Source organism: Elephantulus edwardii, unplaced genomic scaffold (assembly GCF_000299155.1).
Source record: "Elephantulus edwardii isolate Elephantulus edwardi_28Jun2011 unplaced genomic scaffold, EleEdw1.0 scaffold00304, whole genome shotgun sequence".
Taxonomy (NCBI): Eukaryota; Metazoa; Chordata; class Mammalia; order Macroscelidea; family Macroscelididae; genus Elephantulus; species Elephantulus edwardii.
Window position 1 is genome coordinate 1,451,761 of NW_006400054.1, and position 11,951 is coordinate 1,463,711.

Genomic DNA, 11,951 nt, shown 5'->3' on the forward strand with positions numbered 1-11,951 from the left:
GTAAGTCTGGACATCGCCTTTCTGTTCTTTCTATTCAGTATAGAATACTGCTTTTTGGGGGCCATGTGGGGAGCTGTAGGTTTAAGCAAGTGTAATTGCCCATGACGACTTAGGAGTCCAGAAACACTGACTTATTTTATCTCGTTAACAATTCTGTGTAGGCGCTCTGGTAGCCTCATGAGTAAGGAATTGTGCTGCCATCCCACTGGCAGGTAGTTCAAATCCACCAGGTGCTCCAGAGAAGATGAGCTGTCTCCTCCTGTGCAATAATTAACTGCCTCTGAAAAGGTCCTAGAGGTCAGCTATAGGCCAGTTCTGAGTCCATGACACATAATGACAACATCCTGTGAGACTGATACTCTTTTTTTTCTTTCTGTGAATGAGTTAACAGTGAAATTTAGGAATTAGCCCAGGTTGTGCACAGCCAGGAGTGGAATGGGGCATTGGAGTCGCTGTCCTTATTCACAAGGCTTTGCTCTTTCTGCCGGTGATCCCCAGCCTTTTTTTATCACTGGGTGCTGTCCTTGGTTTTAAAACCATAAATCCTGTATTTTCAAAGAGTTTGGTTTCCATTCCTGCGTTTGTTATATGTTAATCGACATTCTCTGTCTCCTTTGCCTTTCTTGGCTCAAGGCATAATCACCACTCAGAACTTCAAATCACCATGAACCTAAACCCGTCTTGCTATCACATCGACTTGACGTAATTGTTTTACAGCCCAAAGCAAAAGAGATTTGACATTTTAATTCGATTCTGTATGTAGACAAAAAAAATCAAGGGCTAATGTGAGCTTTCCCCTTATGCTTGAAAAGTTCTAAATAGCTGGGAGCCTTCTGATTTCCTATCACTCTTTTTTTTTGGTGGTGTGGGAGGGGAGCCTTGGTAATACAGTGGCCTGAGCTTTTGAGTGCTTTTGGCGACTTGAAATCCCTCACTTCTCAGGAGAGAAAGATGTGGCTGTCTGAAGGTTGCAGCCTTGGAGACTCCACGGGGCAGTTCTGTTTGAGCCCTTTGGGTCTCTGTGAGTTGGGTAGACTGGATGGCAGTGGGTTTGGTTTAGGTTGGCATAGTTGAGTTGCCCATGCGGAAACTATAGCTTAGAGATGCTACAGGCAAGCTGCTTTTGTTTTTGAACAGAGTAGTTGAAGTAACCATACTGACTACAAAAGCCTGAGCTGCTGGGGAGATAGTATCAAACACATGGAAGCTGAGGCTTCGCTGGGGGGAAACTCCCCCTTGATCTTTGACAGGCTCCCACCAGGAGGAAAGGACTAACCAGCATTTTATCCTTGGGATGTGAGCCTTCTGACTTTCGTATTTCCCCCTCCTCTAGGGCAGTTGGTTGATCAGAACCAGTTAGCTTCACTCGAAGTGCTAAAGCAGCTGCTCGAAGAGAAATGAAAAAGAGATTTCAGTTACAATAAGCAGCAGGAATTTGCTGCCATAAGGCATCCGGACTCTTGTCTTTTCTGATTGCTTTTGAGCACAGCAAGTGCTCATTTGTTGCTGTGGCTGTGCTTCTGACCCTGTGTAACACTTAGTACTTAGTGACTAGGAGACGTTTCTGATTCCACATGCACCGGACCAAAGACTTGATTTTCTCCTCCCTCCCTGCCTGAGCTTGCAGCAGTGGATTCAGTCCGGCAGCCATTGGTCGCGATGGCTCAGGAGGGGGCACAGCTTTGATCTGCTGTCCATAGGGTCACCATGAGGCCCTAACACCTAACATTTTTGCATTTCCAGCTTTCTTGTTGCCTAAGTTAAAAATCTTGGATCCATTCTTTCTCCTCTCTCTTTCTCCCATCCCGTATATAATCCATTAGGGAATCCTGTGGAATCTTACAAATAGGAGTCCTGGTAGGACAGTGGTTAAAGCATTCAGCTGCTAACTGAAACAGTGGTGACATGAACTTGCCCAGGTTCCCTGGGAGGTAAGGCCCGGCGAGGTTGTTACTGTGGGCTCATAGCTGACCCTTCTGTGAGTTTCCAGAGCAGTAAGTCACGTGGGAGGAGGTTGTGCATCTTTCTCCCTCATAGCAGCAGGTGGATTCGAGGCCCTTGCCTTTGGGTTGACAGCAGAGCTCCTTACCTCTGTACCACCGGGACTCTGTCCTGTGAGGATTTCAGCCCGGAAAGCCCCGTGAGGCCGTGCTGCTCGTCACGTGAGTGGGAATTGACTTGACAGTGCTAACCGACCACCTTTCCCATAGGAAGACCACCTCTAACCACTCCTGCCGGTCCATGCGCCACCATCCCTGGCCTTCGATTATCACTGCAGCTTGCTTGCCACCCAGTTCCGCTATCCTTGTTCCTTCAACAGTAACCCGAAGGGTCATGTGAAAATATGTCAGGGTATGCGGCTCCTCTGCCTCCAATCCCTGATCACTTATTAAACAAACAGAAATAAAAAGAACAGCTGTAAGATCTTCCTTTGTCAAAAAAAAAAAAGATCTTCCTTTGTCCTCTGAGGCCCTTATGCGACCTGGTGACATTCCCGTGTTGCCTCGCTGGCCTGGCTCCCCCCACCCCATGTATGCCTGGAGCACACCAAACCTGGCCCCAGCGGGTGCCCTCGACCTCGCTGCCCTCCTTTGCTCAGCTGGCTGTTGGCCTCCCTTGTTCCCGGTCTCCGATCAGCTGTCACCGAGTCCCTGCTCCGTCACCCTGTGTGCCCAGTGCTCGCCTCACCCTGAGCCCGCCCCAGCCCTCTGCACGGCATGCGGCACCAGCACACGCGGTATTTCTTCACTTGCTGTGTCTTTAGTTTGTGTTTCCTCTTGTTATAAAGGAGGGACCACCATCTGCTCTGAGGGACAAAAATGAGCAGTTTCCTCCCTTAAAGCTTTATTTCCTATAAAGATAAAGCCTCTGATAGTCGATGGCTTGGGTGGTTTTGGCAACGGGTGGTTTTGTTAATCTCTGCACCCTGTGCCTGCATCCTTGGCTGTGAGATACCTTTGCTGAATGAATGAATTTAATGAAATTTCTTCCTTTTTTTTTTTAAAGCACTCTGACTGTATAGTGTATTGTATTGGGCTGCTAATCAAAAGATTGGCAGTTTGAATCCACCAGCTGTTCGTGAGGAGAAAGGTGAGGCAGTCTGTTCCTGTTATGACTTTGAGCCTCAGAAATCCAGTGAGAGGGTTGCCATGAGTCACAATTGACTCGACAGCAGTGCCTATAGTTTGTTCTGCTTTTTTTTTTTAAATATTTTTGGTGAAAATAGCAACAAAGGCCCGTCCGCCTGTGGGACAGATTTTACAGTTTACTGGACATGGATAAGGGACCTCTAGTAGCACAGGCTGTAGAGATTGGTGCTGCAGACCCAAAAGCTGAGCCTCCCTGGGGTTCAAATCCAGCATCGTCTCTGTGGCGAAAGACGGCCAGTGTTCTCGCAGCTGAGAGCCTGAGAAACCCAGTCTGTAGGTTCCAGCTCAGCGGTGGGAAGAGACCACCGTGGGGGTCCCTCAGGCCACCTTGAATCGCTCTTCTCACAGTCTCTGACCCGCCTATCGCACCTCTATTGACTGAGGCTCTGCCCTTCAGTCTAGACTTGGCAGGAAAAAGTGCGAGACCACGAGCTCAGTTTATTCTGAAAACACACCTGTGTAGTAAGATCTGCCGTCTCCATTTTGCAGTGATGATGGCTGAAGCAGAGAGAGAGAGAGAGAGACAGACAGACAGACAGACACATACACACATATGCGACCCGTTTGCCTGGTCCCTGAGTGGCCCTCAGTGGGGCCGAGGGGTGCCCTGGGACTGTGTGGTCAGGGGCTCCTGGCTGGGTTACCGTGCAGCCCACTGCATTTGCATTTTCAGTCCTCCCTAGTTTACCGTCCTGGCGCTGGACTTGGCCATTTCTCCAGGGAGCTGTCTGGAGGAGAATGGTGTCTTTGTTATCTCTGAAACCACATTATGATTGATGGATTTTGCTTTTGTTGCGAGTAGACACGGGAAAACACACAACCAGCTCCCCAGTTTCTACATGAAACAGTTCAGGAATGGGGGTCACGCTCTTCAAGTTATGCGACCTTTGTCACCCTCCCTCTCAGAGCTGTTCCCCCCCCCAATATAAACCTCCTGCCATTTGTGGTTCTTTTTTTTCCTTGTATGTCTTTAAGACTTTTTCTTTTTAATATTAAAAAAAATGATTGTTGCAATTTGTTTATGGCTCATCTCTCATCTTTTTGTGATGTTTCCCTCTCTTTGATTCTGTACAGATAACTCTTAACAAAAAAGCACACTTAGCAGGACAGACCTTTTTTTGAAGTAAGCTAAACAGTTATTGAGAGCTCAGGGGATATTTTCCATCTGAGATCTGAAAGATTATCTCGGGGTGATGGTTTCAAAGGTTTGTCTAGTTCCCAGGGATCCAGGTCATCTGGATTCCGTGAGACTTGGAGATTCCGCTCTGCTCTTCTCCCTTTTGATTCTTTCCTAAGTTTTGAATCAAAATATTGAGCAGTTGTAGCTGGGCACCAGTCAGTTCTTCTGGTCTCAGGACAAAAGAAAGCAGTTGTTCATGGAGACAATTAGTCAAAGATTTCCATTTCCTCTTGTTTCCATCTGTGTGTGTGTGTGTGTGTATAAATATATTTTTTTTTCTTTTTTTCCATTTCCTTCCTGCACAATCAGTGCTTGTCATCCTTCCATTCTGTCTCTGCCTCACTGTTGTCAAATACTTGAATTGGCCCAACACAGTTTAAAGTTCATTGTATTGTTGGTGCCAGAACTCGGGGTTCGGCATTGATTATGTTCATAGGGGGCATTTAAAGGTCCAGGATAATCTGATTTAAGATTTTCCCCTGAACCCATAAGGTGGAACAGAACTGTCCCACAGCAGTTCCTCGGCTGTAAGCTTTACAGAACCCGATTGTCAGGCCTTTTGTCCATGGAGCCTCATGTAGATTTGAACTCTCAACCTTTGCTTAGAAGCCGAGCGCTTAAACATTGGCATTGCAAGGGCTCATTCATGTCCATGTGAATACACGCTTGAGTGTGTCGTTCCTAGAAACGGGGACCCTCACCTACATCCGAACCACAGTGGGCGCACCAGAACCGTTCATTGCTAACGTACTGCCATCTCATCCTTAGAAGCTTCTGACTCGTTTTAGTAGTGTCCTGTATAACAGAAAACTACACAAACAAAACCCCACTCTCTTTCTTTTTGACTCATGATCTAATTCAGCATCATTTTTTGCATGATTATACTTTATTAATGGCCGGTAATAGAGACAGTTCAACTCCCCGTCTCCTCCCCACCCCCTTCATGGCTTTTTTAAAAAAATTTTTTTAAATGTTACTATTTTGTGTGTGTGTACCGTCAAATCGGGATCTGACCGGTACAGGAAGAAATTGCCCCTCCATCTCCAGCAGGGTATCTGGTGGATTCGAACCATGTACTTCTGGGATTGCAGTGCAGCTTCATGGCTTTTGACAATGACAGGCCAGCTCTTTTGTATCATATCAGTCAACTTGAATTTTTCTGATGATCTTAGTCACTAGCGTTAAATAAAGCATTTTTGGTAAGACTTTCATAGAAATGGCACCGTTCTCATCCATTGTATGTTATCAGGAAGCACAAGATGTCAATTTAGCCTGCTACTATTGATTTTAACTTTATCTCCTGCGGAACGTGATGTTCTGTGTCACCGGGTCAGAACCGGCTCATAGCTGACCCTCCAGTGGGCTTTTTCAGAGATTGTACATGGTGCGGGAGGAGATTGCCCAACTTTCTCCCTCAGTGGATTCGAACTGTGTGTCTTTGGGTTGTCAGCACAGCTTCTCCCCACTAAGCCACAGAGCTGTCAGATTTCTCTAATGTAAAGGTAATTAACCCAAACCCCACTGTGCTTTCCAGTCACGTCCAGCTCACCGTGGCTGTCCATGGGATTTCTGACCTGCCCGGAGGGGATGGCTTGCCCTTTTTTTGAGGAGTGGATGTCATTAGCACCCTAACAAGTGCACTTTGCTACTAGGGACCCTTAAAGCTCGGTAGTTGTTTGTTTTTTTTTTTTACTAACATATTAACAGATTTTGTGAGAATTAATAAACATTTTGTGAGAAAATACCTTGAATCTTTGTAACTGTCCTCCACCTCCCCAAAGTTGCCACCACTACTTTAAGCATCCATTTGTTGATTCTTGTCTAACTTGCCAAGATAGAAGGAACTCTGGTGGCATAGTGGGTTATATGTTGGCCTTCTAACAGGAAGGTCAGTGGTTCAAACCCACCAGCTGAAGAAAAAAAAAAACCAAAAAAAACCACCAGCTGCTCCTGGTATGTTTTCCAAAGCTGAAATCACAAGGAGAGGAGACTGCTTATTTCCTTGGAGCTGCTGGTGGGCTCAAACTGGGCATCTTTAGGTTAGCAGCACGACCCCAACTATGCCACCAGAGACTTAGTTTTCTGTTTTATTCCGTGTTAGTCATTGTTTATTGTGGGGTTCAAATTGCACCCAGTTTGACTGGAGGAAACCCTTCTAGCCACTTCCAGTCTTCTTTTGACATTTCTTCATTGTTAGTGGAACTTAATCCAGCACAATGGTCCCTCTGGTCGTCTTTTAGATGAGAGAGCGCTGGTGGTCTCGTGGTGAGGAGTGGCACTGAAGTCATCCTAAAGAAAGGTGAATGGTTCAAACCCACCAGCCGCTCCACAGGAGAAAGGTGGCCAGGCTCTTCCTGTGTGATTTTACAGCCTCTGAAAATAAGCTGGAGGGTCAGCTATGAGTCACTTATGACTAAACAGCAGACAACAACAACAGCATCAGCACCAGCCTCTTTTCCTGCTCCATGCCCGCAGTCAGCCGTTTTTGTCATGGATCCCAGGTTCTAGTCTAGTGCAGAGACGCAGGTGTGTTAGGTGTGCTCATTGTTGCTGGGGTGTGGTCACGTTAAACTTCTCCAGACACGCAGTGCCATGGGGTCAGTTCTGACTCTGCGGCCCTGAGGGACAGCGTTTGGGTCTCTAAGGCTGCCCTCTTTATAGAAGCAAATGGCCAGATTTTTCACCTCCCAAGTGGCTGTTGAGTTCCAGCCTCTGACCTTTTGGTTAGTATCCAAGTGCCTAATTGACCGTGCCACCAGTGAGGGGGATCGACAGGGCCAGGGCGAGTGTCGGGTTGTGTCCTGTCAGCTCCAGGAGGTCATGCTGACAAAGGCGTCCAGTTTTCACTCCCCTCTCTCTCTTTCTGTCTCCCCAGATGGTTTCACCCCAACATCACTGGCGTGGAGGCAGAAAACCTTCTGTTGACAAGAGGAGTTGATGGCAGTTTTTTGGCCCGACCCAGCAAAAGCAACCCTGGAGACTTCACACTCTCGGTGAGGTAAGTTGGAAGCAACAGAGCCCCGGGAGCGTCTGCCAGGTGGGAAATGGCGAAATCCAACGTGCTCAATGGCTGGTCGTGTGCCAAGGCTGGAGGCCTGTCTACCACGCTGCGGTGAGGCCACACCAGCGCCAGCCCCGGGTCAGGCGGGACTCGGCTTGCTGCTGGAGTTTAGGGAGTCGTAGACTGAGAGCGAGGGGCCCGGAGGGAACTTGGTAGAAGGGACGGGATGGTGGATTGCTGTTAGGTGCCATTGAGTCGACTCCAGCTCCAGGTGACCTGTGAGGGCAGTTCAAGGCCTTGCCTCTCCTGCATCGTCCACACGATCTCCAACATGCCCGAGGCTGCTGTAACAGACACTGTGTCATTCCTTCTCAAGGAGGACCTTCCTCTCTTTCTCTGACCTGCACTTCTTTACTGACCCTCAACATCACTGACGTGGAGGCCGAGAGCCTGTGGACAAGAGAACAGCTGGTGGTCTCTGCTCATTATAACATGGTGGATAGTTGGTCGTGGTGGATGGTGGGCATTTTTCTTCTACTGAGACAACACAAAGCTGGAGTCACCCCCATGTGGGTATGTTGTGTGGGGGTTTGTTTTTTTTTTAATTATGTTTTTACTGACGTTTTATGTAACAGTTTAGGGTCACATTTGACAGTTTCTACACAAGTTGTCTAGTGGCATTGGCTACACTCCACGATGCACGAGCACCCCCACCATGTCCGCCATCTGCGCTCCACACTGGCCTGCAAGTGCCCACACTGGCATGCCCGGAAGGGTGTGGGGGATGCCTAGAGGGGTGCGGGTAACGCCTGGAGGGACATGGATGACACCTGGAGGGGCGCTGTGGGCTTTTTTCTGCTTTTTCATTTTGCTACTTCCGTTTTCCATTCATCTAATTTCCCTGCCCTCTCACATCCTCACGTTAATCCTGAAGTCACTGTTGACCCTTTTGGCCCCTATTCGGTACTTACGGGTGATATGACTTGGTGAATTAATCTGGTATGAACTTGCTGAGGCCGGATTGGAAGAGGATCTCAGCAGGGCGGGTCCTCAATGTTCTCTGGTCTCCCTCGGTCCACTGTGTCCATATTCTGTTACTGTTCTTTGGGGAGTTGAGGTTCTGTTCTACATTTTTCTCCCATTCTCTTGGGATTCTTGAGCCCACCAATGCTGTGTCCAGTTTTCATCCCTCTCGAATGTGGGTCTCTGCATTTTCCTTGTCACTTTGGCTTAATTTTGAGGTAAATAGTTAAGTACCAAACTACGGGACATTTAGACGGTCGTCTCACCTTCAGTTCTCTGATGTTAATGCTGCTCATTGTCCCAATTGCAACACTAACCTTTTTTCATCTCCAAGTTACAACTTCTGCCTGTTTCTTAGTGGGAAAAAGATATTTTTAAGAGTTTTTTTTTTTTGGCATCACTTTTCTTTCTTCAAGAGGAAGTTGTGGTCCCCCTTGTTCCCGTGCCCTGTCCCAGTCGCCCCCCGCCCCCCAGTTGACAGAGGAAACCGCCCCGGGGGGTTGGCAAGCACCCTTCCTGAGCGCGCTTTCATGCTTGGTCGCCATTTCTGTGCTCTCAGACCACACCAGGTCAGTTAGTGTGGTTTTAGAAAGTTGCTCTCATTCTGCAACTTGCTTTTTTTTTTTTTAAAAAAAAACCACCCCAAAATTGGAACTTTATATTATTAATTTCAATGGCTAGTACAGTATGGAGCTCTGATGACCTAGTGGGGTAAGGAGTTTCACTACCAAGCCAAAGACAGGGGTTCGAATCCACCCGCTGCTCTGCAGGTGGAAGAGGGACGGTGTCCTCCACAGGGTTTACAGCCTCAGGAAACCTGCTGCCTGGTCAGCTCTGAGCTGATCCCACCTGACAGCAGGGAGGGTTCAGCCTGAGAGCAGTGTGTGCGTTGCCACAGTCTCTCCAGTCTCCTGCTGGTGGACACGGGTCTGATTTAGGCTTTTCACATTTTCCCCAGGAGTGAGTGTGGCAGGAAAGCAGAGCTCTGGTGGCTCAGTGGTGGACACACATTTTCCTCCCTCCCCTGCCCCCAGTTCCCTTTGCATTATGTGTCTTGTTCCACGTGGTGAATTGTCATACATGTGACATCTAATCCCCATTCCTTTCAGAGAGTCCTTCCTTTCTGCTCCAGTGCAGTGCTTACTGTCTTTCCTTTCTTTTCCTGCCCTCCCCCGTTGCCTCTGCCCTGTGTCTGTCCTAGTTTTATAACAGTGGTCTTATGCAGTATTTGTCCTTTGGTGGCTGAGATATTTCACTCATCATAACATCTCTCAGGCTCATCTATGTTTTGTAGTCCTCCTTTTTCAAATGGATAGAAAAACTATGATATATCCACACAATGGAACATTATGCAAGCTCTGAAAAAAACCCCAAACACCCTCCCCTTTAAAAGACTACACAGGATGGAAAGATTTTTTGGGTTGAAACCACCCATGGCAGTCCATGTCCATAAAGATGACAGCCTTGGAGGCCCCAAGGGGCAGTTCTTGTCTGCCCTACAAGGCCACTCGCTTTGACTTCAAGTCCACTCCTGACAATAGGTTTTCCTTTTTTGTTTCTGGCAGTGACTACTAGTGAGTTACTGGCTCTGTGAACGAGGGGAGGAGACTTTTCCTAGGAACTGACTCTCTTCTGTCCTAGTCCTTTTATGTTCACTCACTAGAATTAAAGTGTGTTATGCATGTCCTTTTATTATTACTATTATTTTAAAGACAGTGATAAGTCAGACATGTCCTTCAGGCTCTGGGGCCCCTCTGGGACTTGGGAATTCCCTCTTTGGCTTGAGTCACTTTCCTGAGAGTGTCATTAGCTTTTGGCTGCGAGGAGTGGGCGGAGTCTTTGTAAAGCTCCGGGCTTGGGGTTTCTGTTTCACATTTTTCTCTAGTTCTATGTGGCCTCATCTGCCGTCCTCAGTGGAGTAGTCAGTTCCGAATCCACAGCAATCAGAGAGAAAGGTGGCGAAGGATTGACTCTGGGTGTGGTGATCTTTAATTTATGTGCATGGTGTACACCAAGTATATCATAATTCTGTGTTTTGCATCTTCACGGAGTATTGTGTTTCTGAGGTCCTTGTTTGTTGCTCTCTGTCGATCTCGATGATGCCTGAAATATGTTTTTGTATTATGTATTGAGGTCCAGGTATTAAGTAAAGTCCTGTTTAGCCAGAGAAGACTGTGATCTGAGGGCCCTTTTCCTCCACTGCTTCAGAGAGGTTGTCACCAAGAATGAACCCAGAGCCGTCAAGTTCATTCCGTGCTGCAGGACAGAGCAGAGCTCTAGGACACGGCCGAGAAATAGGACAGGGCAGAGGAATAGGACAGGGCAGAGCTATAGGATACAGAGGAGAAATAGGACAGAGCAGAGCTATGAGACAGGGCAGAGCCGTGGGACAGAGCTGCCCCATAGGCTGTATTAATCACTTTTGGTTTTTTGCTTCCATGTTTCTATCCTCTTTTTCCCCCCCAAAATTTTATTCTATTGTAAGCTGAGTAAAACTCTACAAATTACATGATTTTTCACTCAGTCTTTCGTACACATTTTGTTTTATAATATTCACTACAATTAATTCATGATAGTATGTGATCAAGTCCTCATTGTCTAATGCTTTTCCCTTCACCCAGCTTGTTGCTGTTGTTTTGCACCATGGAGTCAGAACTGACCCATGGCTGACCCTCCAGTGGGTTTTCAGAGGAAGTTAGTCACATGGGAGGAGATTGCCCACTTTTCTCCCACAGAGCAGTTGGTGGATTTGAACTGTGTACCTTTGTATTGGCAGCACGGTTCCTCACCCCTAAGCCACCAGAGCTCTCTTCACCTAGCTCCGTCCCTGTGATCTGTTCCTTTTTACTGCCCCCTCTCCCTTCCCGTCCCTGCTGACCAAGGCTGTAATCTGGGGAAGCACACGCCCTCATCCTTGCCCTGCCAAGTGGCTGCTGGCTTTCTGATAAACAGCTGAGTGCTTGACCACTGTTCCCCTGGCTCCTTCCACTAAGAATTAGAAGTAAATATTGTCAGGAACATGGGACAGTGTTTCTATTTGTCCTTGGTTTCCATACCCCTAATCTTAGGTGTAAATATATTTCCCAGAGGCTTCATTAGAAATGCTCAGGGTAAAGCTAAAAATAAATACAGGTTGGTGGTTTCCATTTTGGGGTGCCACACACCTTGAGGCCCACAGAAGAGGGGACAGGTGCCCTTGCAATGGATTTAGCAAGTCAAGCAATTGAAACGTGTAACCACACTCCTTAGGAAAATGAAAATGTCAAGTTTGAAACATTTTGTGGTGAGAATGATGTAAACTCAGTTGGATAACACGTTAGCCAACTGTGCTCTGTCAATTAGATGTGGCTTGAAAATTATTTTTGAAGGTAAAATTACATACAGTACCTCAAGCGGGCAGTGAGATAACTTTTGATGACTGTGTTTATGTAACCCACACCCTGATCAAAATATAGCACATTTCATTTCCATCAGCCTAGAAAACTCCCTTTCCAATCTCTCTTCCTCCAGAAGTAACCACTCTTTTAGTTTCTTATCCTGCAAATTAGTTTTGTTTATATTGGAATTTCATACAAATGAAGCCATATAATATATATAT

General features: G+C 47.1%; 1 protein-coding gene across 1 annotated transcript in view; it reads left to right on the forward strand.

Annotated features, from left to right (window-relative positions):
- PTPN11 (protein tyrosine phosphatase, non-receptor type 11) overlaps positions 1 to 11,951 on the forward strand; it is an 87,657-nt gene that overhangs the window by 14,343 nt on the left and 61,363 nt on the right. Inside the window, exon 2 of the mRNA XM_006900980.1 lies at positions 7,205 to 7,327. Within this exon, the coding sequence (XP_006901042.1) occupies positions 7,205 to 7,327 (123 nt within the window). The remainder of the gene's footprint in view (positions 1 to 7,204; positions 7,328 to 11,951) is intronic.